This window comes from Stegastes partitus, unplaced genomic scaffold (genome assembly GCF_000690725.1).
Source record: "Stegastes partitus isolate 25-593 unplaced genomic scaffold, Stegastes_partitus-1.0.2 Scaffold1052, whole genome shotgun sequence".
NCBI lineage: Eukaryota > Metazoa > Chordata > Actinopteri > Pomacentridae > Stegastes > Stegastes partitus.
In genome coordinates this window covers 223,775-250,718 of record NW_007578783.1, presented here as the reverse complement: position 1 = coordinate 250,718, position 26,944 = coordinate 223,775, and the positions used below count along the sequence as shown (strand labels likewise).

Genomic DNA, 26,944 nt, shown 5'->3' with positions numbered 1-26,944 from the left:
AACTAAAGTTACCGCAGTTTGACGAGAAATCACCCATTTCCTCTTCCTTAAGCAAAAGGTGTTTGCTCAGCTGTAACAGCATCGGTGTACTGAAAAATGTGAGTGATAGACGATGCCTCAGTTCCGCCATAAATCATATGTTTTGGATTACATTGTGAACAGATTTCATTTCTCTCATCTCAGGGACAAGTGGAGGCCCATGCGAGATTACAAGCCAGAGCTCCTGAAAGTGCAGAGTTTTATGTTGTTGTGCAAGGCTCCAGACTTACACATGTGACAACAGCAAAAAGAGGCGATGACGGCCTGACTCTTTGCTTCACTGTTCCAGGTAAGTCTCTCAGTCAACTCAGTATCATTCACACTTTTTGCCTGTCATTGAGATATTTCATGTTTTTTTTTTCCCCACAGGCCATGACCTCGTGGAGCGTGTCTCTGTCACATGTTACATTTGCATACAAGACCAAGTGGGGCCATGTGAGAGTGAAGCATCTCTTGAATACCTTAGGGACATCGCCCAGGAAGCAGCAGAGTACTTAAGTGCAAACAGGGACCAGCTTGGCCCCCAGAGCTACATGGAAGTCCTGGAGAGGTTTGCTATGTGGGTGCAGGCAGCTGATGAGGAGCTCTGCACTGGACAGTCGGGCCACAATGAGAAGGAGGTGCAGCTCGGACGAAATTCAGGCGATGAAGGTGGTCTGAGGCTGCTGGATGAGAAGATCACACAGGCTCTGGCTAACATGGATTACCCTGAGCAGTGGAAAACCCCTGATAGTCAGCCTAGAGAAGGTAATAAAATGGGAAGTGGGGGCATAAGTCATGAACTAGGATGCATTTTGACACACTTCAGCAGCCGCCTGCCTGTCACTGATGCTTTGTCACATCCCTAAAACACAAACGTGTGTGCATAATGTGTGAAATGATTCATCAAAGCTTCAAAAACCAAACCCATCAGAATTTAAAACAAAAAGAAGCATATTCAGGAGGTCAGTGTCTGTGTGGATAGTTGGATTCTCTCAGAAGAGTTAAGGATGTGTAACGTTAAATCCAGGAAATCTTAACTGGTCACAGCTGTCATATCCCAGTTTGTCTTCTCCTACTTCCTGGTTCATCCACAGAGGTCAGATGTCAGAGATTCCCCCTTTGCTCAGCAGATTGCTGCTGTTCTCACGGTTCTGTACAGAGACTTTTCTCAAGAGTTTGTTTACCCAACGTTGAAATACAAAACAGACATACAGTGCTCAAAAAATTAAGGGGAACACTTCATTGTTACGTCATTTTGTTCTCAATAAATTACACAACGTATATCAGTGATTGAACAGTGGAAAACAAAATGATTAACCCACTGAGGGGAGGATTCACAATTACTTCCTTACTAAACAGATCAATACCCCAGAAGTTTAGTTAAATTGATGTTATATTGTGATGATTAAGTGCTCCCTTAATTTTTCTGAGCAGCATTTTTCTTAATTTTTCATACTTGGCTTTAACCACATGGTTCTATTTGCCAAATTTTATGCTATTACTGAGATATCCAAACTCAAAACTGATGATACTGATGTCTGTAGATTATCCAGGAAGAACAAGTCTGTTTCTGCTGATTTATAAAAACAAAACAAAACATAGATGTGGGTGATTCAAACCAAATAACTCGGCTTAAAAACTGACCAGTAGTGACATCATAGTTGTAACAAAGAAATGTGATGCCGTCTCCACATTATGAATGTTACCAGCATTATTTAAAGTCTGTACCACTGCTTACCTGCAAAGCTAAGGCATCTCTATTAAAGGTTCATCCACATGCATAAAAACACAACATTCACTATCAAATTAAATTCAAGAAAAAAATGGATATATTGAACTACAGTTATGACTGAGGATACCTGTCATGAGTCACATGATTCAGCTGCAGATATCTGCAATTCATACTAGCTGCAGTTGAATTGTAGATATCTGTAATGAGAAACCTAATACATATGAATGGTACAAGTGATGTCATTAGTCCTTGGAAGAATGACATTGTGGATATCTGAAATGTTCTTTATTATAGGAGGAACTGAATTACAGATATCTGCAGTACATATCCAGTCAAGCTATTAAATGTTAAAGTGGCCTTAGATGTGGCCTACAGTCAATACTGCCCAGTGTATACCTGACAAAAATAGAGGACAGTCACAAAATACATAAGAAAATAAGTTGGTTGTTTTTTTGTAGTTCTTTAAGTTAATGTCATTGCTGTAGTGTTGAACACTTTTGAACTCAGCGTAGTCTGACTGACCAGCCCAACTCTTTCATCACATGACCCCCAGGACCAGCCAGTCAGCCCGATGGAGGCTGCTGTGCTCCAAAGACGGTGCAATTACTCCCATTATTCCTCTTGGGTCAGATTAGAGTTGTCTTGCACAGACCTCTTTGTCTACTAAATCAACTCCCACAATCCTCCTCTGCACCACACTCCCACTCCTTTCCACCACCGCTGTGTGGGTTATTTCTGGCCTCAGATGTAATCATTATTATGCTTTATTGTTTTAAAGCAGTGAACTTTCCTTGTTATGAGGAAAGAAAGGTTAAAACCCTTAAATGTATTACCAGTTTTAACTGAACACAAGAATAAAAGATTGCATATCCGAATATAGGATAGTAAACTAAGCTGATAGTTGCTACAGAGACTTCTTTGCCTCTTTGGAGTTGCAGACTGTTTGTATTCAGCGTGGCCAGAAAAAGGAAATGACACCACAGACAGACTGGAGCCAACGAATACACATGTCCTGCTGAAGGCCACATACAGTCCTTGTGTGTGTGTCCTCTCATTAGACAGCAGCCAGTGTATGAAAAAGCAAATGTTCATGCAAAACACTGGGATTGTACAAATGCAAAGTAGGTGTCGGCCTCTAACCAGCCAGAGCAGTATTTGCAATAACAACGACCTGACAATGACATTCTTGTTCGTTGAACTTTGCATGAAGAGTATGTTCAGTATTTGCTCCCATTTAGTTTGTCGAAACTGGGTCACAATTAATGGCACCATTGTAGAGGTGAGGGGGCAATTCAGTTCATCTCAGGGCTGCAGCTAGAAACTGGAGGGAAAGAAGAAAGTAGGGCCTGAATTCTTCTTCACATTGTTTCTGGATTCAGAAGATAGCACCCTGGCAACCTTCACATTTACTTAACTCACACTTCAGGGGAAAACTCAAACATAAAGCACCTCTTGTTCTTTTTTAAATAAGCTTTCTTCCTTAACTAATAAAACAAGCAGGATGTAAATGGAAGCTTTTTGCTGAGCAGTGATCAGCAGGAAGCTGTTGCTGCGATGTGCTGCTGCAGCATTTAAACCTGATGTTAAAGAATCATTCAGAATCTCAGTATAAGTGCCCTCATTCTTACTGTTTATACTTCGGTGAACACGGGGCAGTTGGCAGCAACTGTTTCAGAGGCAGCAGGTGTTTGAACAGTGAAACATCCAGTTCTTCTACATCGTAATACTGTTGATATTCTGCAAACTTTACATAACTCAGAGTCAGCCATTCCTTCATCTGCACAGTGTGAACATGCCACACATTCCATGAATACACAGTCGCTGATTTGAACATCTGCACATTGGGAGGTTGAAGGTTTACATAGCCAAAGTGTAATATAGAAGGCCGGAGCTGATATTGATAGTTGGGAGTTTTTCAGTAACAATAAATCATCCATCCGTCCATTATCTATACACCGCTTAATCCTCACTGGGGTCGTGGGGAGCTGGAGTCTATCCCAGCTGACTCAGGGTGAAGGCAGGGGACAGAGACAGACAACCAAGCACACTCACATTCACACCTACGGACAATTTAGAATCACCAATTAACCTCAACATGTTTTTGGACTGTACGGGAGGAAGTCAGAGAACTGGAGAGAACCCACGCTGCACGGGGAGAACATTCAAACTCCACGCAGAAAGATCCCGGGTGTCCTCACCAGGATGCGAACTGGCGACTCTCTTTCTGCAAGGCAACGGTGCTAACCACCGAGTCACCTTGCAGCCCAACAATAAATCAAGTGAAATTATTTTTTTTACATTAACATATTGCATAAAGGGCAATTTTGATAGAGAAGACGCACTAAACAAGTTATTTTACAGTTTATTTACAGTTGAAAACCTAATTTTGTCAGTTCAGTCTGGACAAACTGTGTAACAGTGGCAGTTTTCTACCTCAACCTTGTTTTGGAAGTTCTGACCTGCAATTTCTTATTACTTATCAATAAACTAATATCTAATGTTAAAACTTAATGTACACTAGTTTAACATTTCATTATTTTTAGGCAACACACAGCTTTCTGTATGTTTTTGTATGTTTGCAACATTTATTCTGTTATTTGTCAACTATTTTAACAATCGATTAAGTGGTTTAACAATTTTTTTTGCCATCTTTATTCTAAAACCTGCCAGTGGGTTTAAAAGGAATGTTATTTTTTATTTATTTCTTTTTTTAAAAAACGCCAAATTACACCATTTGTCTGGAACAGTTTTAACATAAATGAATAATTGGATTTTTAACTTGTTGACGGTCTTTGAACTTCTCATTTGTGACACGGCGTTCTGTTGGGAAACTTTACCAAATCTTCGTTTAAAATTCTAAAATTTCATCCGAAACCCTTTTTCTATACTACATGTCTCATTTAATAGTTTGGCAAAAATTAATCAGTTGCTTTGGCCACATTCTGTTAAAAGTAAAAACTGTGAATCCAGTAGTGACTAAAAGTTCTGTGCAGGCTGTGTTTACACAAAGCAAATAGGAGACTCAAGTATGGAAACAAATCAAAAATGTAAATCATAAAACGTTTATAGTACGTGGACTCACCATGTTTTCCCAGTACTGGTAACATCTGTAGTCACTTGACAAAATATCATACATGTTGAGTCCACGTTTTTATCAATTAATATTAAATAATCAAAGAAATTCAACTTTAAAAAATTTTTTTTAATGATTTGTGGCAAAATAACGGTCATACTGCACAGAAGACATTTTTGAGTTTTCTTTATTTCTAGCCATGGTTGTGCTGTCCAAAGAGGTACAGGACTTTATATTGCAGTGAAAAATGGGCCCACAGACTAAAAATGTGATGCTCTAAAGCTGCTTAGGGTTCAGAGAGTTAATAAAAACAGATTTTATAGGGCACTGTCTTGGATTTTGTAACCTAAACAACTGATTGATTAATAGAAAAAAATAATCAACAATGGAAATAATGGGTAGTTGCAGCCTTAATGCATCTAATTCCCTCTTTCTTCATTGTTTGTTTCTCTTTAGCTGCTGAACCCCATCCCAAAGAAACCCTCCTTCACCTTGCAGTGCGTTTGGGTTTGGTCCACCTCGCACGTTTCTTAACTCACCAACCGAGAGGCCAAAGGACGTTGACTTTACCCAACGAGGACGGAGACACACCGCTCCAGCTGGCCCAGAAGGACGGACAGCATGACATGTTTAGGGTGCTGGCAGCGTAAGTCTTTGATTTTATCTGTTGTCCAATCCTAAAACACGGTGAGCTCTTATTGGAGAGAGGATTTCTGTAATACGTAGGGGCATTCATAAAGTAATCCGTTCTCCTTCAGATACTTTGACAAAACTGCTTCCTGGAGCCAGATTAAAGGGAATTTCTGATACTGTTTATGGAGTTTAAAGGCTTTCTGGAGCCTTTTAGTTTTACTGCAAGTAAAACTGATGCACATTAGTTGCTCATTATATAAATAATCTACCAGAAACAACACAAGGCCCAACATCCTGTTGGCCATGGCTTAAATATTATTATTAAAAATAAAAAGGCCACTATTTGTATTCTCCACGCAGTAAATTCTGCACATGACCACACATGCAAACATTAAACATTTTAATCTTATGAACTGATCAGAACCCTTTCTCACAAGTTAATCCGGTATTTTCCATTGGTAAAAAAAAAAAACAGATTTAAACATGCTACTCAACCAGTAAAAGAAAAACATTAGACTCACAGCTAAATCCTTGTTTGCTTATAGGCAGCAACTGAAATCCACTCAAGCAGCAAAAGAAAAGCCAGTGTTTATAGACTGCACAGTAAAGTTGCTCCAGGTGTGGAAAAAGGTCGTATTTCAAAATGTGACAGCTGCCATTTGAAGGTAACATTAGCTGCAAGTAGAATAGCCTAACACGGGCTGAAATGTACACAGTGTGCTCAAGCATCGAACGTAAAACATCTGTGTGATGCTGGATCAACCTTTTGGTTTTTCCTGCTGCAGTGATAAAGCTGCACAAATAGAGCTTGAGAACATGTTTGTGGAAACAAAGCATACAAATGATATACCAACAGTAGCACATGATGACTAATGATGACTTTTGATAAGGTTGATTCACAGCGGAGGCTCCTTTATGCTCTTTTCACCTTTGCTCCTGTCTTTCCTCACCAGTCCTCCAGGTGCTGGAGTCGGCCCTGTTCCCGGTGTGCGCTGTGTTTGGTCCGACAGCTCCTCCGTGCTAAGGTTTTGTCCTGGGACGGACTCCCTGACCCTCACTCTGCTCCAGACTCCTGGTGGCTTCCCTGAGGACAGCATCATGGTCCTGCGAGAAAGACTAGGAGACCACAGTGTCCTCAAGCTGGTGAGATCAAAGCACAGGGAACACCTTGATTTAAAACCATTGCTGTGACCACATCTATAGTTGGACATAGGACAGACATGGCTACTGAATGTTCTCGTCATGATTTTGTAATATCAGGTCTTTTACATGGGTGTTGTTTGGACTTGTATAAACACAAAGCCTTGTACTCTCGCACTCTTCTACAGTTTGTTAGGAATTGAGCAGGTAACAGGCAACATACTGCTGCAGCAAATGCAGTTAGTAAATCACAGGACATGAGGGGGTGACGTGAAGATGAAAGACAGGTCAGGTTTTAGTGGTGTTAGCATGACCTTGCATGATTATTTGAAATGTTTCATCCTATTATTTACACTATATTGTTGGTCGGTGATTGCATACGACTGTCATCTCATGTTTCTTTGTATCATTTTTAATGTGACACTTTTAACAAATTCAAACATGTTTTTGTTCAAGATCAATGTGCTCAGAGCTGATACTGAGGTAGACAAGCGAGAAGATGAAGGCCTTCTGAGTGATAAAGGTAAGGTGATCTATTTTTTTCTTTAACAAGTCCTTCATAGGTTTTTTACATCACAAAGTGTCAGCAGATATGCACAAATATGGATTAACACACACTATTCAACTACTATTTGGAATTTTTCCCATCTCATTTTGAATCTGGTTGTATCTGTTCACTACAAATTCCAAGAGTACAAGAGTTGTTAACTCTGCATGTGGAACCAGATGACGGCTGGTTCACATTTGCTCTTAATGGGCAGTGTTTCATTCACTGTTTCCTACTTGCTCCGTTGTCTGACAAGAGAAACAAAAAATATGTAAATGATAGCAGCTTTATTGGGACTTTGGCTGTAATACAATGCCGTTTATGTGAGCACAGAGAGCAGAAGAGAAGCAAACGGATGTAAACACTGGCTGAGCTTATCTTGCACTGAAGCACAACGTGTTGCATGAAAACACTGTAATCCAATACTTACTCTTAGAGTTTCCACCACCTGTAATTGCCCCTAAGCTTTACAAGACACAAAGCGTTGACCTGTGGGTATACAATGAAAGCTAATTGTAGCGTTACCTGCCCAGCGTGCTAACACTAAGGATTTTCCTGTTGTCGTGATGACATTGCCATCAATCGTAGAAGTAATCCACAGGATCTTTAGTCCCTCAGATGCTGGGAGTGTACGAATGCTGTTGTGTTCGCTCTTGCAGCCAGTAGCAGAACAATTGGTGAACTATACTTGCGACTGAGAGATTTTATGGTTGGCAGAAGCAGCTCTGGGCAGTAAACAAACCTGGTGGACTATGAGGTAGCTGTTGATTGGTTCACTATGAAGCAGTGTGCAGGTAGAAGGCAGGATTCTACAAAGTTTGAGCTGGATGAGTACTGGTTCCTCAGTTCCTGCTTTCCAACTGAACAAAATCCTGACCGACCTGTAAAGCTGTTTAGTTTTATCGGGGCTAAAGTAATGGCAGTGGTGTATTAAAACACGAAACACTATAAAAATTGATTTTCATCATATGGGACCTTTAGGAAATACAGAGTGTTTCTTAACAAGCGACTGAAGCTTGGTGGAAACAGACAAACAGAGCAAGATTATCCTTGTAGCAATTAAAGATGTGAAGGCTATGGCTTCTTGAGCTTCGCCTCAAGGGACAGGGTTCTGGCAAAACTCCAAATATGGCACACAAAAGGTTGGGAGAGAAAGTGTTTTTAAAAAAACATTTTGTGTAGGCGTCAAAAACAGTTGTCTGGAATGCAGAGATTTTGGGACCAGGCCAAAACATATGTGTATAGTCTGCAGGTTGTTTTTTTACATGGAAGGCAATGGGGGCCTGCCTTAGTATATGCTGCTATGTCTGCCAGTCTTGTGTTGGTGAGGTGGGCTCTTGAGATCAACTTCAAATATATCAGGCCATGTTGAACACACAGAGACGAGGTATAAATAGTTTCAGAAAGTCCTTCTATCAATCTTCACTTAATTCCTTAGCCAGGTCAGTGGAGACATGTTAGATATACTGAGGTAAGGTGACTTTTTGAATGAAAGTTTGTCTAGTATGTAGTATTGGAGTATTGAATTCATGTTCCCAACAGCCATTTATTCTCTTTAGACCTAATCAGAGACATTTGAAAATGAGGTTTGTTGGTGAAAAAGTGCAGTGCTTCATCAAAACAGTCAGACTAAAATGACTGATAATGACAAACATACCTGACACAGGACACATTTAAATACGTTTTAAGTAAATATTTGTGATCAGTTGTAATCAAGTGTCTGTTTATCCATGATACTATTACATAAGAGATGGATGAGCTCAGTCCAGACACGTGCATCATCTGTGTTTGTCACTAAAGTGCCACATGGTACCTGTCACATGGATGCTCCAGCTGTGTAACACGAGCTGTGAAAAACAAAACCAGACGCACATGTAAATGAACACAGACACACACACAGTGACTTCAGAACTAAAGATTATGTAGTAAATACTGCTGACAAAGTTGCTGACTGACAGAATATTAACTAATAAATAAACAAGATTAAACAGTTATCTCTTTATTAATTTGTGAATCAGTTTGCTGCTCTGTTGCACTGAGGTCTGAATTTATTTTGACTTTGGATTGTTTTCTCAGACTCAACGAGCAGTTTAAAGACTTCACCTCGTGCTCTGGGAATATGTTTTTCAGGACAGTATTTTCTGACACTGGAGACTAAATAATTATTTAATTTGTCGAACATAATAATCAAAGGATTTTGCAATCATACAAATAATCATTAGCCGCAGCCTCAGCACTGCCATCGTACTGGTCCGTGCATGCACAAACAGCTCATGTGTGTTGTCATTGTGTGGCGGTATGCGAGTCCAGAGACTTCACTGTGGAGCAGTGGAAAATGAGCAACCACAGATTCACTTGAGCAAACACTGGTATGGTCAGACATCCATCACTTGCAACCTAAAGAGACTAGAAAAACACTTTCAACAGACACCATAAAAGGCGCACTCTTTCCTACATGTGTGTTTGTTCTTCTTTTGAGAGAAAACTTAAGGAGCAGATTTTATTTTTTTTCCTGGAGTGACATGCTCAGACTGGCATGCAACCACACACAGAGAAAGATCTTTTCAGATCCTGCTGCTAATTTTTTAGTCTGTCTCTCTGTCTCAATTAGCCCGTCGCCACCCTTATGGTAACCATAGAGATGGCAGATGGCACTATCGACTCATAAAGGCAAACAGGAAGTGTACCTCAGTATTGACCTTAACCCTGTCGCAGCCGTCCATTAATCCACTCGAAATAACAGCCTCGCAGTGGGCAGCGTGTGCTTTTTCACTGGACCCGCTGGTTTGGACGAGCACAACATCTCATTGGTTGGTTTTCCGTTCCTGGATAGCAGAGCTGCATCCAGAGAACCTGATGTGGTGCCGTCCACATGACTCTCCTTTGGAGGAGGAGGAGAGTGTTAGCGTGTCGTGCATCAACTTTTAGTGAAGTATTTTTCTTTCGCACAGGCGTCAGCAAGGAGCTCCACGTGGAGGAGCATGTTCTGGTGGACAATGTGAGTATACATCCAGACCTATGTGGTGTCTGCGGTACAGAGAGTGTTGCGTGCTGTAAATGTTTATGGATTTTGCTACTTGACTTCGTTCCTGGATTTTGCATGCAACAGTGCGTGTGTCTGTGTTGTTGTCAAGTAAACATGCTCGATTTTCCTAAGAGGCATGTCTGCATTGTGTGTGTTTTTTGTCTGGTTTGTTTAAAGGTTTTTGAGGAACAGCTTGTTCTGTCTTTGGATGACGACGAAGATGAAGAAGAGTACCCATCATCATTATCTGGTAATTCTCTTCTCTTCTCTTCTCTTCTCTTCTCTTCTCTTCTCTTCTCTTTTCTACACAATGGTTTGTACTTATCCAGACCAAAACACTATATCCATTTTAATATTATGGCAATAATACTGTGGCATCTGGTTTAAATGATGAATGGGTAATCCATAAAAAAACACAACAACATATTTGTGGCTGCACTGTACAGCAGGGTGTGGGAACAACACATAATAAGCTGGTTTAGAAGCCCTGACTGCAATCGTTCCTCTTGAGGTTCAGGCACAATGAATACACAGAAAGCTCTGTTTTGAATCACATTATTGGAAATCAATACAGCTGCTGCCTCACAGTCAGGGTTGCTCTGTCTGTCTGAGGTGCAGTGGCTGTTTTCTTTCATTAAATGGATATATTATCCTCCCTGAGTCTGTCGTTGGGCAGCGCCGATAGTGGGCAGAGCCTCCACACTGACTCAGTCCAGGAATCTGCCCTGTCACCGGGACAAAGACAGGAATGGGGTCAGCCTTGTCCCACTCAAACGCTGTCTGAGCTGGGAGATGCCCCCCTCTGGCTTGTCGCGCTGCCATCCCCTCCCCCGGTGGCTCTCCCTGGGTCGGACAGTGGATCTGTGTACTTGAAGCAAAGAGGTGGAATGTTAACAAGCTAAAATGTCCTGCGCTTACAAAAGCTGACATTTTAGACGAGACACATGCATTAACCTTGGGTTCCTTTTAAAACACGCCACATGCACACAAGATTGTGGGAGTGTTTAAGCTTAGCAAGTGCAAACACTCGCTGGATAGTAAAAAAAAAAAAAAAACTTTAAGGAGGATGCGCACATGTTTCAGGTGTTGCCATGGTTACTGTGAATGCTAATTTCCTGTGTGTTGTCGTGGAAGAATGGGGAGTTTGTTGTAAACTCTGGAGAGACTCCGGTGGCACCGAGTGGAGCCTGTAAACGTTGTATCCATAAAGTGAAGTGTGTGTATGATAATGTGTCTTTGTGAAGTCGTGCTGAGTGAAACCACATGGCCATTGATCCCAGGGTTTGCCACTAAAGCAGACTGCAGATTTCTTCTGTATTGCTCAAGCTATCAAACTGGCTGGGGAACCGAACGCATATTTGTTGTGATGACAGCGCCTCGAGGCCACTGTGGTGCAAAATTGTCATCCAGAGTTATTGTTTTTTCCAAATCTGCTGAAATGATCGTACTGGTTTCTCTGGTTTCATGGACATAGCTCAGCTGCAGTCGGTGGTTGTTGGAGCTCACTAGTGTGACGATAAGTCCGCCAGCCGAGACTGGTGCTGCTTCAATCTGTCACCATCCTTTAAATCAAATGCATGGGGGGATTTTTTTATGTCTGTGTATACAGTTTAATTTGAGCAAAGCAGGAAGGCAGAGACGTATAGAGAAAACAAGATAAAAGCCGTGAATGGATATAAGCAGTCAGTTGTGTATGTTTGAGCTCCGTGTTAATGTCTTCGCTGTGTGAGAGCAGCAAAGAGGAAATGCCTCTGTGATGCCCAGGATTTCCCTCACATTAGTGCAGCCATGGCTGGTCCAGACATCAAAGCCTGGGTGGGAAGGGGAGGCAAGGGAGGCAATTTTCCACATTGTTATAGAAGAAAAACCGTCCACCACTCCTGTAGATATGCAGCAGAGGCACAAATAATTGTGTCCATGTACTGTACACATTTACTTTAGTCACGCTCTGTAGTTTGGGCCCATTTCTGAGTTAGTCTGACTTTATTATACTTTGTGTTGGTTTGAGGCATTTCAGAGGGAACTTTCAATGCATTTGTCAGCTGTTGTTACTTTAAAATGGGGTTCAGCTGATTATTGGGCTCTGATGGAATCGTCGTTCTCTGTCTGTTCGGTTACATGCTACGAGTAAAAGACATTCACCACTAAAGGATTAATATCCAAAAGTTCTCTTTTAATTAACCCCTCTGAACTCTACGTTTCTGGGCGTTTCGATGCTCCTGTCACGTTTTTACTCATTCGCTGTGGGCTCATTTTTCACAATTTTTTGCATTTTTGTGATGTAAAGTTCTGCACCTCTGTGGAAACAGCACAACCACTGGTAGACGTAGAGACTTCAAACATGTCTTTTGTGCAGCATTCTGACGTTACAATGCCATTAATCATAAAAAAAGTTTATTTCTATTATTATTTTATGCATCTGCATATTTGTGGTACTGTTGGCAACCACTGAGGCAGAAATAACTTTACAGTTGTGTAAAGAGGTGCTATTATTATTATTATTATTATTATTATTATTTATTTATTATTATTTTTACAGAGTTTGATCTATTATTATTATTATTATTATTGATAACATGCCCTTCCAACCTGATGGTTGGTTTTGTAGTTCTGAGGGTAAAAATATGTAAATTATAAATATCCAGGCAATTCAAGGACGTTTTGTGTTGGAATTTTTATTCCTAATTTTCCATCCAAAGTATGGTTTATCAGTCCACATGATTATACTGATTATCATTATAAGCCCTGAAAAAAGCACTTTAAAGAATTGCTTAAAAAACAACAACAAAAAAAAAACAATACAGAGAACTGGAATCCCATAAACCCACCGCTGATAATCAAACAGCCCCTAAAAGACACACCCACCGCCCAGCGTCACCGTGATGCCTTCATGTGAGTCTTGCCTATAAATACAATGTACACAAACACTGAGCAGATGTAGCACATGAAAGAGAGCATGACTCAATACAAGTCAATAATCCGCTTTTTCCCAGAAAACAGACAGCCCGCTGTAAGCATGATATGTGGAAGTTTCTATGAAAACAGTCCTTTAAAAGGTCAGACAGGAGTAGGTATGCAGTATCTCATCACATTTTCCTTTCTTCACTCTAAGCCTCGACATTTAAGCCATGAAAGATGAATGGACTATGGTGAAAAATTATCCCAAATTACCAAAATAAAGCTGGAGAGAAGGCAGAAGAGGCGGTGTAAATATGACTCAACAGTCCGTATTATGACATGTTTGGTAATCTGTTTTCAATTTCCTGGCACATCCCTGTGAAGTTATCTTGATATGTTTTTTAGATGTGTATATTTTGAAATCTGTTGTCTGGATAAGCTGTCTGATTATTCTACTCTGAAAGCTGCTCTCCTTACCAGACATTTAAGTGTCTGGCTGATGTTGGGATGAATTATGGTAATCAAAAGTGGCTTCTCGTTCTGCACTGTGACTGTAAATCATTCAGCAGCAGAAAAACAAGAATGTAAGAGTTGGTCTTAACTAGGAAAATGTAGTGGGATGGAGACAAGGAGAAGCAGTCTGTTTGAATTATTATAAACCACGGTGAAGCTATTCTGAGATTGTACTTTGTGTTTATCACAGTAAATGAGCATCCGATGCAGTCCAGTGGGGGCCAGAGCCAGTTCACCCAGCCGGCTGCAGACCCTCCTCTCTCCATGAACAACAGCAGCGATCAGAGCATCACACAGCAGACCCAGGTCGGACATCATCTTGTCTCTTTGAATCTAGAATCATCGCCTTTGCTCTTTTACTGGTTCGATTTATTGCTTAATTTCATCTTCTTCTGTCGTTTATTGTCACCTCAGGGCGATGATGGTAAATACGGTGTCAGCGGAGTGACAAGTGACAGCACAGGGACGGATGGTGGTTTATGGGACACGGTGGACTCAGAGGATCTACTTCTGGCCACCGACACTCCTCCACCGTATTCAGAAGACTACTCTCCCTCTGTGACCGGCTCTCCCCCGCTCTCCCCCGTCATCCAGGCCCTCACCAGGCTCACCCGTCCCGCCTCCTCTGAGCTGATCGATCAGAGGGACAGTCCGCCGATGGACACCTGCGACCTCAGGTATTGCTTATTGTATTGAGTCTCTCAGATGTACCAGTGTGACTGTGTGTAAAACTAACTGGTCATTTATCACTCCAGTCCCAGTCTGGTGGCTCTGGAAGTAGACAGCGAAGAAGACCGCACCGAGCCAAAGTGTCTTCTGTCCCCGCTGTCATCAGACGTTGAGAAAAGCGAAGACAAAAGGGAAATCTTTCGTCCCTCTCCTGATCTTACTTGCACTCGCAGCCAGTCTGCCTCGGCATGTGAACCCATCTCAAATGTAAAATCTTCTTTTTAGAATACTTCCTCTCCCCCTTATGTTACGAGAAACATTGTTTAAAGCCTTGTGTTTATGCTCTTTATTATTTCTTTCTCTTGTAGGAACTGGGTGACCAGGGGATTCGATTGCGCTCCTATTCCTACTCGTCCTCCAAAATCAGCTTGCGTCCAGCTCGTCTTGCTCGGGACAGCCGCACCTCAGACATCAGCCCTGGTTTGTACCGTCACATGTAGTTAGAAACTCAGTCTAACACATAACTAACAATGGTTCCAACTAACGTCACCAGTTTTGTCTTTCACTAACGGGGTTGCATAACAATGTTGGAGCTGATTTTATGTCCTGCTAATTTTAATCTAATAGATCAACACTAACAATGTACAGTCAACTCCAAGTACATGTTCCTTAAAGCTGTAGTTTGACATTAAGGGAACTATCCAAATGTGCTGAAATCAAATCCTCCTACTCCTGCCATGACGCTCACAAATTAGTATGTTATATCTGTGCACAACTGTGATGGACACTTTTATGGCCAGGAACAGGTTTTCCTGGATTCCTGTCAGTACAGCGTGTTCTCCAAAACTAATCAAGATGTACCCTGGCACACAACTATGGCAAGCCACTTTCACATTTATTAGCTGACTTTCACTATGCGGAAATCAAATTACAGAAATCAGTGATGTAAGTTTGACATCGTAGTTACACTGTTAAACCTTTGACTGGGGAGAATTGAATTATCTCTGCAATTTTATTTTGTTAAAGATAATAACATTTATTACATTTGTTTAGTCCACTGTAGACAGGGTCAGGCTAGCTGTTAGCTGTCTTAATGCTAACCTATGCTAACTGACTGCTGTCTCGAGCTTCATATTAACCCTCTGAACCCCAAACCCTGCCAGCAGGTTTAAAAAGCATATTATCTTTTTTTTTTTTTTTTTAAAAACAACCCAATAACACCATTTATCAGTCAAAAGCAGAAAAAAATGGAGAGAATCATCAGATTTTTAGGATTTGAACCATCTTTGAACTAATAATCTGTGGCGTGCCGTTCCTTCTGGAAAATCAGCTACATCAAAGCTTCAAATCCTAACATTGCATCAAACTTGGTTTATTCTATAGACATGTGTCATTTAAAAGTTTGTCAAAATAAATAATTTGCAACAACAGCTAACAAGACTGTAAAGAAAAAAATAATTCTTTGCTCCTCGATGTTCAGCTCTGACTTTATGGCGCTACTTGGTTGAACTGCAGGCTGTGTTTATTCACTTCTTTTTTTTCTTTTCGTTTTTTATGGCATTGTAACTGTGCCATACAACAAAGAAGACATTTTTGAGTTCTCTTTACTTCTAGCCATGGTTGTGCTGCTTCTGTAGAGACATAGGACTTTATATTGTGGTGAAAATTTAACCCACAGTGAGGAAAAATGGCTCAGGGTCCAAAAATGCCCACAAATGACTTGGGGTTCGGCATTAAAGGATAGGCATGAGATTGGGATCAACTAGGAAAGCAAGTAAGCACATTTTCCAAAAATATGAAGTATCCCTTTAGCCTTTTTCTTCAAAATTGTATTTTCTAATTTTCATTTATGTCATTTTTCATGCTTAAATTGGCAGTAATGAAACAGCAGTTAAACAGCCACCTAACAGCTGTGAGCTTGGAGTCGACTGTACGTGGGGGTAGTTTGCAGCCTGTGTAGCTGATGTGTGAGCAGCCCTCTGTCCACTGTGCCCCGTAGATGCCGTCCTCCACAGTGTCAGCCACAGCCGATCTCTCCTTCAGGCCCTCTCTCTGTCTAAATCTCTGTCTCTGCTCCACCCTGGTAGTAAGTACTGGACGCCTGCAGCCACCACACTGTGCTGAGGCCCAGCTCAGCGCCGCCACCGCCGTCTCTGTCCATGTGTCTGTGTGTGCTGGAGGGAGTCAAGGTTGTTACTGTAAACTGATTCAAATGTTCAAAAATCAGTGCATGATTATACGTAAGATGAAAACTTGTTGCTCATAGTGATGGAGACGCACCAAGCCGCAGTTCCCGTCAGCACTTTGGAGCTTTATAGCACATTTGGGCTCATTGTTTTGGTGTTGCCGCCGGCCACTTTGATGTTGTGGTTCACTCTCGCCTCTTTCATCGGCTTAATTTTCGCTCACAGGCAGCTTTTGCCACAGAAAAAGGCTTTGATAAACAGACTGTGTGCTACCTGACCAGCACCACACACTAAGTTTGCAGCGAACTGGTGAACATGAGGGAGCATTTAGGGGATGACAACAGATCTAAAGTGAGGCTGAATAACGTACTTATGTTAATCGAGTAGCTGGAAACACATTGTAAATAAGTGCGAATGTTCTGCTGGATGTGTAAATAAGCAGCTGTTAGCACCGAGGCTCATGGTGTGGTTACTGTCGTACCATCTGTGTTTCTGTCAAATACCAAGAACAAGAACAACAGGCCGGTTCAAAGTGGAAAAATCAAAAATGGGATTATACCAAACCGAAAACAAACTGTGGTTTCCACTTTGTCACTTTTGATTTTTAGTGCTAATGGACGTTTAGAAGAAAGAAAACTCCCAGTTTTGTTGGTTTAAAATAAAAAATCAGGAAGTGGGATAGTTTTCACTGTTTTATTACTTGTTTAAAAACAAAAACAATAAAAATGGAATTTCTCCAAACCATGAAGTAAGCCGTGGTTCCACTTTGTTATGTATGGTTTTTAGTGTTAGTGAACACGGGGGAAATGGGACAAATGTGAAAAAGAAAAACAGAAAATGGGCTTGTTTTCTCATTTTCTTTTGAAAAATTGATTCTATTTCAGTACCCCAACTGAAACAACTCGTTCTTGGTTTGGTATAATCACTTTTTATATTCCTGTTTTAAACCAAAAGCAATAGAACAGGCTCTTAATTTGTTTGTATTTTTCCACTGTGCATAAATATTAAAAAATGGGAAAACTGGCTTTTTTTCTTTGATGTAAGATCCATTTGTCAGTTTTTCTTATACTATAATAGCCAGACCTTATGTGAATTCAGGTGTTTTGCCGAGCTGCTGCAAAAGGAACAAGATCCTAAACAACGAAAACGATAATTAATATCATAAATGCCGGCTTCCTTTCAAGTTTGTGTGCATTTGTTCAACTCTATCGACGGGCACAAACTACGTGTGAGAAAGTGAGAATACTGTAGGTTGTGCCGTATACAAACCATCAAAAGCTGAACCAAAATTAGAAATTATTGGGAACTAGAAAGAAGAATTGAAACTCTTGAAGTGAGAACTAAATGAGAATCGCAAAGCAGTAATAGCCTTGACGAACCTTGTGAATGGCTTTCTGAATCATGACTCAGTTTATTGTAATCTGACTGGCAGTGGGAACGCAACAAGACTTCAGATTTGAAGCAATGAAATGGAAAATAACTGCTTTTACAGGCTGGTGAGACATGCGAGGAGTCTGCGGTGGGTCAGCGTTTCATGTCTGTCTGTGCTTCCTGTGTGTGTCGTCCTGTTCTGATCAAGTAGCCGAGCATCATCTGTGTCACTTTGCATATCAATTGTGTTTGTATTCAGACAGCAAACAGCTCCTCTGGCATGTAAATGAAACCTGACAGCCTTTTTCATATTCTCTCTGAAACTGTCTCAAATTAAGAACGAAGCCTGCAAATTTTGTCTTTTTCACTTTCTGCTGCCTGTCCTGATCTCAGAAGGTGTCGTACTTTGATGTTTATGCATGTTTACGTGCTTTTCCTGTTGCTTTTGAACCATTACTTTAACTACTTCTTTCTGCTCTTTATGTTCGCAGAGCAAAGAGCCACCAGTATATCAGATCAGCCACACGAGAAAAGGTATTTTATACTTTATATTTGATTTACTCGGCTCTCATTCGGATTGAATTTTATTCCAGATGTCTTTTTTTTTGTATCATTTGAATTCCGGTATTTCCTCCTGCTAAATGATTCAGCCATTTGCTCTTAATTATAATCACAGTACGTTTCGTTGAATATGTGATCGCCAGCCCCAAAGGAAACATATGTGGGTAACCATGACGATCAGGTTGCTGGGTGACGGCGGTCACTCTGTGAAGTTTGCTGTGTTTTTTTTTTTTTTTTACGAGTCCTTGTGATGCAGGGCTGTTTTTATTGGTGTTACTGGTGTTTTGATCCTTGCTTTTTTTTTTTCTAGGGACAACAGAGGTAGTGACGTACAGATATCAATATGACCCTGATCCTCTTCCACTTTATTGTTTTGAGCTTTGCAGCGGGCTTTTGCTCCGTCTTTCATCAGTGGTTTACTGTGTGATTTGTGCCACTGTGTAGCTCATTTTCAGCCTCATCACGGTTGGATGTTAAAACTGTGCGTGTTGTAGATGAAAAAAAGTGCCGTTGTTGAAATTTCACACAGGTTCTGTCTGGCTCTAAGAGAAGTGGCGAGTGTGTTGTTTTCGCTTTCTGTTCCGTTCATTAGAGATGAAGCCACACTGTATTTCTAAGCCACTTTTATCACAGATATATATTCCCTAATTGAACTGTCACATCCCAGTGGTTCCCCCTAGTGGAAGAAGCCAGAAACACTCTGGGCTAAAAGACCGTAACACCAAGCAGTTTTTCTTATTATATCCAATTGACTGAGCTGAGTGCTTGGTGTTTGTTTAGTTGTATGTGAAGTGAACAAGCAGACTTGCATCTTTACGTTCACTTTGTCTCCTTGACCTTTGTGGCTTCTCATCAGCACGAAAACATTAGTGCGTGTCCATGTGTGTGCGCTGTTCTTTACAGGGAGATTAAGTTCCGTCAGCGAGCCCAGTCTGCCGATGACGAGGGCAGCATGGAGCTGGCAGAGTCCCTCCATCACCTCACCCTGTCTGAGTTTCTCAAAGAGTATGTCGGGGGGGGACTGACCTCCATCTAGCTTCCTTAACCATCCAGTACAAACCAACTAACCTTAAACCAGACTTACAGCACGTTCACCTCCTGACAACAAACCACCTCTCCTCTAACAGCAGAGCCGTCGTCAACTTGTTTTTGTCTTTTAACAATGTGCAACAAAAGTCTTTGTCATTTTGCATGTTTTTTAGGCTCTAACAGTTCTACTAATTTTCATTTGATTTCACAGCAAAGAATAGCAGAGAAGGAACACAGGTTTTTTTGTCTCACTTTAGCAGTGCTGGAATGTAACTAAGTGCATTTAGTCAGGCATTTGATATACTTAAGTATTTCCAAGTTATACAACTTCACACTTGTCCTCCACTACATCTGAGAGGATGTGTACCTTTTACTCCACTGTATTCGATTTACAACTTTAGTTACTCTTCAGATTACAGTTTTTCATACATTTTCTGTCCATTGAAAACCAGATGTGGCAATTTTGAATATTTATTTTATCTATCTACTAAAGGATGAAGTGCTCTTGTATAGGTTGAGAAATTATGCTGTTTCTAGATAAATTGTTTTCTGAACTTGTGATAAGCTCCCAGGACAGTAATACTACAAACATATGTTGATCTTACAGAATGTGATGCATTGCTGTAGATTAAATGATGTAACGGTGTGCAAAGTAGCGAAAATTAGCTCAACGTGAAACATCTACAGCAGTAAAATGCAACATAAACATTAATGCAGCAGTAATACTAACCCAAAAGCACCATAAATTACAATAAAACATCAACAAGGACCATTTTACTGCAGCAGTTTGGTTACCTAAAGTAGAATTTGCTTTTACTTAAGTACAGTTTTGAAAGCAGGACTTTTACTTGCTATAGAAATATTTTCACAGTCTGGTCTTCATGTTCCACAGCTGCATTTTAGAGACTAACTCAGACTTTTTGTGATCAGATTTACATTTAACTTGCCTTCTTTAACATTCATTTGACCAGAAACAACATGCTATGCAACATCAGATGAAATCATACTTCTGGATGAGCATGTTGCATTTTGAACTAACTACAACGTACGTCATGAATCACTCATGTTTGTGTACTTAAAGCGTCTACAGCTGTTCATGTGGTATGGAGCCACACGCCTGCCATGCTTGTTTTTGTTGTCTTGTTAACTCAGCAAGAAGAAAAATTAGGATGCTGTGACTAATGCATGTCTGCAAACCGAGAATCAAGTTAATGAGCAGAACAAAAAAATCCAAGGTATCGAATTGCACTGATCTCTTTAAAATTCCTGCAGAATCGAAGAGGAGGAGTTGGATAAATACAACATCCCAACTAAGGCAGAGTCGGAAAAGTACAAAGTCATTCGCACCTTCAGTTTTCTCAAGAGCAGGATGTCCAGTACACGCAACAAGACCAAGGTAAACTCAAAGCAAATAAAAACTGTCCACTCCTTAGCTGTTACACTAATCAAAAACCAAAACTAAAATGTAAGGAATAGCTGGCTAAACTAAAGCCAGCTTTGCAGATTTAAAGTGTGTGGAACATTTCCAAATATGTGCTCTGGTTGCTGGTGTGGTGGTGCATGTAGAGTACTGGTGGCTTTGATTTTAGCTTTTCATTCCTGTATTTACAAAGTATTTGTGGTATTGGATATTAAAACACATCTGTAAGGTTGAGATTCCCCGGGTCTAGACTCAGGTATGAAATGCGTGACTCTCTCTTTCTGCCTTCTGGGAGACACAACCAGGAAATGTTTCTGGGAATAACTCAAGGTCGGAGTGACAGACCAAACATGGTGTCCAGCCTCTTTCCTTTTAATGATTAATCCCCTGTTGTTGAGTCAGCACAGAGACTGGAAACCCTCCCCGACTTGCATCTGTTGTTTACGCTTCGCTCCATTTCCGTGTCAGTGGTCTTTCTTACGGTTTGGAAAAAGGCGGGGATTCCTCTCAGGCTCATTTATCTGCTCACATGCGGGAGAGTTTACTCTGCAAATAGAAACTTTACCAAGATTTTTATACGGGTTTATAGAGACCTATATTAAGTCCATAGAACTAGTTGTCAATCACGTTTTGTCTCAGTGTATGTAGCCTTTTTTTAATGCCTATGTCTCTGGCATGGTTTTCAAAGGGGAAAGGGAAGGACAGAGAAGCAAAGGACAGGCAGCTGAATGGACACCGCTTTGCGACAGGCTCCTGTTTAGGCCCCACAATGTGTGTGGTGTGTGACAAAGCAGCCTCTGGAAAAGACCTCCTGCATTGCTCCAGTGAGTAAAAGTTCATTTTGAAGGAGTTTGCATTCATAGTTCTTGCAATAAAACTTGTAAAATGTGTCTTTCTTCCCCAGGTTGCACCGCCATTGTTCATAAGGGCTGTAAGGAATCGCTGCCCCCATGTTTAAAGGTGAGTCTTGTCCGCTGGAGCCTTTCCTCATGTCTGTTGTTTACGTGCTCTAACAGACACTCTCATTTGTATTACTTAGAAACTTCAGGATAAATATGCCGTGACCATGGTGAAGAACAGAACAGCATCCCTCCCACAGAGTGAGTTTACAAGACGCAGGTCAACGGTCACCGAATGATTTTTATCATGTTGTACAGATTTCCTGTTTGTTTTCGCTTCGCTGTGGTAACACCGGGGATGTTTATTGTCACGTAGGTTAATGCTCTTTGTTTTTCCCCTCAGACTTCACAGTGAGAGATAGTTCTCCTCAGTCCGTCATCCCCATTTCTACCTCTCTACCTGTCATGACCCCTAAGGAGAGGAAAGACGCCGTGACACAGCCGGGCTCTCTCTCTGGAAGTGTCCCCAACAGTGACAGGTCACTAAGCTATCAGAATGTATCAGTTAGTTACATGATGTGACGGTATCATTAAATTTACTGGGGTAACAATGTCTTTCCATGTTTTCTCTATGATACAGTCGGCTCAGTGAGAGTTCAGAGACAGAGTCTGATGCTCCGAAGCCGACCAGCCAATCAGAAGAGCTCCTGTCCACGCTGGTGTCCTCCACCTCCACCGACTCATCCTTTGGAGAGGGTATGACATGAATAAGACTTGTGGTTTGGGTATATGAACAGACTTGATTTTTTAAAGGGATTTTACTTCCTCAGGCACCCACACCGTACCATGTTTCCTGCAGTGAGAATATGCTGATTGGGGCAGTTTACAACATCATCTTTGGAGAAATGTGTCTAATCATGGAAAGAAAAGAAAAAAATGAATAGGAAATGCAAACAAGCTGCTGAGTAGGCATCAGACTTCCTCTAAGTGCTGCAGGTTGCAAAACAGGACATAGTTGGAAAGCTGATCAGTTTTTAAAAAGTTATTTCAAAATTGCGCCTAATTTTGTACAACTAGTAACTAACTCAAATACACCGAGTGACCTCAAATGGAAAGTAATTGTCTGGGGTTTTTTTAGATACCAGAAATAGTGGTAAAATTTGGGCCACAAATCACATAAATGTTGGAGAAACTGTAGTATACAAACTGGGAAACCTACCCACATATTTTGGTGATTTAAGTATATTCTGGGCAGACATGAAGAAGTATTCCACCAAAATTGCACAGAGGAGCCAATTGTGTCACTATTAGGCCAAACACTGGAGGACATTTATAGGAAAACTATAAAAAAAAATAACTTCTACAATATTAATAGCAGCACCAATCAGATGCATACCATATGTGGACTGAGAATGCCTAGTGATGCAGTTTTTCAAAGGTGAAACCCTGAAACAGTCACTTTTATACCACCTGAATTGATCTGAATCTCTCAACACATTCACAATCACAAGTGTTTATACACCTTATTCATTAACGTTGTAAAAACCATTCTACCAGTTTATCTTACTTTATTAACTCACCCATAAACTATTTGGATGCAGCTGGAAAACAAGGGGTAAACAGCAGGCAAAACTGTGAATGTGATCATATGAGTTATGAAATTGAAATAAAGAACATGTATATATATTAACCCATTTTTGTTCACATTATAATATTAAATACAAGGAGACTTGTTAAAATATAAAATTGTAATGAGAGAAACTGGACTTATAGTTGTAACAAATGAGTGTTTCATGATCTATACAAAAGCAACATTTTCGAATTTTTATGACAATCTGTGAGTAAATCGTGGTGTTAAAAAACCCCCCCAAAAAACAACACACACACACACGACACTGGAATATTCCAATCTGAAAATACTTGCTTAAAGGTCAGGTCTGATTAAAAGGAGAATGATCTGTTGGAAGTTTTTGGAAACAATGCATTTCCTACCTTGACATTCCACAAGCATGAGGTGGAAAAAAAACAAAGGTCTGAGTTTTCCACCTGCACTTGAATGCAACATTTAGATCAGAGACCGAGAAAAGACTTGCAGATACAAGACAATCCACACAGGTGGAAGAACACACCCTCAGCAATCTGTAAATAAACAGACTGCTGATAGTTTTAGAAGTTTGTAAGCATGGGTGGCTTTTTAAAAGTAAGTGCTGTTAGATTCATGAATTTACAGTTGGTAGTATGTGGCTTAAATAGCATTGTATTTGTGTTTTAGTATTGCTAGAGCAATTGTGAATACTATAAATTACTCACAAACTGTGGTATATGTTCTTGTAAAGCTTGTTTTCATTTGTGACCAGTATTGAAATAATTATTTTCTTTATATAATTTGCCCCAGGGAAGAAGCAGTAAATTTAAAGGGGTGAAAGTAGAAAGTGCTGCCTCTTTACAGAGAATATGCTATGAACACAGTTTGATTTAATGTAATTTTGTGCATCTTTCTCTCCGTAGACTCTGTGGACTCGTATATCCACAGTGACATCTCAACTGATTCTGTAGATTACCAGGCTGAGTCGTGGAGTTTGACGGTGGAGCACAAGTTCTGCAAGAAGCAGGACAAACGAGCTGTCAAGAGGCAGGATGTTGTCTATGGTGAGCAGATGTCAGTGTTGTGAAAGACGACCACTGGAATGTGTCATTTTCTGCAACTGGCAGTATCTCATATTTAAAACTGCTGTAACCACATAGAATTCTTTAATTGCTGCTATTGAGTAATGGCTTTTTTGGCTGAATTTAGCGCATGTTTTTTATGTGACTCACACTCATTTACTGTCTACGTGTCGAACCTGTGATGCAGAGCTGATGCAGACTGAGCTTCACCACCTGCAGACTCTACACATCATGGCCGAGGTTTTCCGGCGAGGTATGAAAGAAGAGGTGCAGCTGGACACTGAGGCTGTGGAGCGGGTCTTCCCCTGTCTGGACCAGCTGCTCCTCTTCCACCACGCCTTCTTCGCCGCCATGAAGGAACGGCGGCACAACTCAGCGCAGCCCCAGGGACACAGGAACTACCTCATCCAGCGAATAGGAGACTTGTTGCTTCAACAGGTTAGCCGGTCGTCTCCCTTTGTCTCGGGTGTAATTAACCCCCTGAACCCTAAAACCTGCTGCTGGGTCTGAAAAGCATGTTGTCCTTAAACCATCACTAAAATTAAATAATTTATCAGAGCCAGAAACTGTAGAAACAGAAAGAATCAACCCTCTTTCCTCTTTGAAATACCCTTTCTTCTGAAAATTCAACCAAGTCTTATCTTAAAATCATGATATTTGATAAGAATCCCTTCATTCTAGGCGTCTTATTTAGATATTCTCCAAAACTAAACCAATTGCATGCAAATCTACAAAAAAAATAATAATTCTGCGCTTGTCTGTGCAACTTTGAAGCCTTTACTGACTCAGCTGCAACAAACTTTAACGGACTACTCAGCTGACCTGCAGGCTTTGTAATCACAGAGTAGCTACAAGACAAGTAAGGAAACAAATTAGAAAATGCACGTTGTAAAATATCTGTAGCATAGAGCCACCACTTTTTAAAGCAGAATTACAAACACCTGTTTGCACTTGAAAAATGGGTAAAATAAAAAAAATTAAAAATCAAATTCAGCCTTTGTTTTTCATTTGTTTTATGATTTCTGGCATTCTAACTTTACTATACTACACAAAATACATTTTTGAATTCTCTCTACTTCTATCCATGGATGTGCTGCTTGCATAGAGATGCAGGACTTTATGTTGCAGTGAAGAAGCACCCAGAGATTTCTTGTGGTTCTTGGGGTGACTGGATTCGAGGACTGATGTCATTCTTTAACTGTGTTTTGTGCAGTTTTCGGAGGAGAACGGTGAAAAGATGAAGCAGGTCTACGGAGAATTCTGCACTCGTCATAATGAAGCGGTCAGCTTTTTCAAGGAGCTCCAGCAGCATAACAAGAGATTCCAGAGCTTCATTAAGGTATTTAACCTAAAAGTCAGAAGCATCACGGCCACTCAGCTTGGAGAAATGTAACATGATTCTTGATCTCTCTTTTTAAAGCAACAAGGCAGCAATTCTTTGGTGCGACGGAGGGAGATCCCAGCATGCATCTTGCTGGTAACGCAGAGGATTACTAAGTACCCGGTGCTGCTGGAGAGGATCCTACAGTATACGCAAGGTCAGTCGTCTGCTGCCCCCTGCTGGCTGCATCGTCATTAAACTCAAGTGTTTGCAAAAAAAAAAAAAAATGCACAAAATAATGAGTCACAGAAATGAAACTTTACAAGTGAACTCTTTCAATCCTCTTATTTTTTCATCCCTCAGAGGAAACCGTGGAGCATGCAGAGCTTTCAAAAGCCCTGGTTCAGATTCGAGAGGTGATAGCAGCTGTTGACCTGAGGGTCAGTGAATATGAACAGCACCAGAGGTTACTAGAAGTGTGGAACCGCATAGAGAATCGCAGCACGGCCAAGCTGAAGAACGGACACACCTTCCGCAAGCAAGATATGATGAGACCGGGACAAGAACTCAAACACAAGGGCGTGCTGCTGTGGAAGACGGCCACCGGGCGACTTAAAGGTAACATCGGTTCACTGAAAACTGTGTCTTGTTATATTGTTCATGTGCTATTTTACCATCTTTTACCACAAAGCAAATAAATGACCATGCTGGAGATATAACAGTGTTCCTGCATCCCCTGACAGATGTCCTGGCGCTGCTTCTCACAGACACACTCATCTTCCTGCAAGAAAAAGACCAGAAATACACATTTGCCACTGTGGTACGCATACAGCAATGAATCATACAAATTCTAAACTGCGTCTGTTCTAACTCATGTCAGGCTGTTACAGCCTCTCAGCCATTATCCCGTCAAGTAAGACAATATATTTTCCCACTTTTAATGCACTTCAGGACCAGAAGCCTCCAGTCATTGCACTGCAGAAGTTAATAGTTCGGGAAGTGGCAAACCAAGAGAGGGGCATGTTTTTGATCAGCGCTTCGGCGGCCGGGCCAGAAATGTACGAAGTCCACACGTCATCCAAAGAGGAGCGAATCACCTGGATGGGGCTCATTGAAGAGGCCGTAGAAAGGTGTGTGTGCGCCGGTATTTTATTGGATATTTAGAGCTCAGTGTCAGATTTTATCTTGTGCAAACATTTGTCCTGACCTGTATTTGTCTTTGCTTAGCTGTCCGGAGGAAGAAGAGGAATACACAAGTGAATCTGAGGAGGAGAAGCGAGCTGCTGAGGCTCGTTTCCA

The 26,944-nt window shown here is 40.9% G+C and overlaps 1 protein-coding gene across 1 annotated transcript in view; it reads left to right on the top strand.

The window, feature by feature from the left end:
• Positions 1–505: 505 nt before the first annotated feature.
• Positions 506–26,944, top strand: part of arhgef28a (Rho guanine nucleotide exchange factor (GEF) 28a) — a 40,999-nt gene continuing 14,560 nt past the window's right edge. The window contains exons 1-26 of the mRNA XM_008295494.1: positions 506–786; positions 5,283–5,472; positions 6,413–6,602; positions 7,056–7,122; positions 10,098–10,144; positions 10,349–10,421; positions 13,773–13,888; positions 13,997–14,259; positions 14,338–14,518; positions 14,620–14,731; positions 16,251–16,337; positions 18,300–18,342; positions 20,671–20,794; positions 21,507–21,642; positions 21,723–21,778; positions 21,858–21,918; positions 22,061–22,196; positions 22,298–22,413; positions 24,166–24,306; positions 24,512–24,762; positions 25,538–25,663; positions 25,745–25,862; positions 26,009–26,263; positions 26,389–26,465; positions 26,597–26,775; positions 26,873–26,937. Coding sequence (XP_008293716.1) covers positions 573–786; positions 5,283–5,472; positions 6,413–6,602; positions 7,056–7,122; positions 10,098–10,144; positions 10,349–10,421; positions 13,773–13,888; positions 13,997–14,259; positions 14,338–14,518; positions 14,620–14,731; positions 16,251–16,337; positions 18,300–18,342; positions 20,671–20,794; positions 21,507–21,642; positions 21,723–21,778; positions 21,858–21,918; positions 22,061–22,196; positions 22,298–22,413; positions 24,166–24,306; positions 24,512–24,762; positions 25,538–25,663; positions 25,745–25,862; positions 26,009–26,263; positions 26,389–26,465; positions 26,597–26,775; positions 26,873–26,937 — 3,424 coding nt within the window. The 5' untranslated portion in view covers positions 506–572. The remainder of the gene's footprint in view (positions 787–5,282; positions 5,473–6,412; positions 6,603–7,055; positions 7,123–10,097; positions 10,145–10,348; positions 10,422–13,772; positions 13,889–13,996; positions 14,260–14,337; positions 14,519–14,619; positions 14,732–16,250; positions 16,338–18,299; positions 18,343–20,670; positions 20,795–21,506; positions 21,643–21,722; positions 21,779–21,857; positions 21,919–22,060; positions 22,197–22,297; positions 22,414–24,165; positions 24,307–24,511; positions 24,763–25,537; positions 25,664–25,744; positions 25,863–26,008; positions 26,264–26,388; positions 26,466–26,596; positions 26,776–26,872; positions 26,938–26,944) is intronic.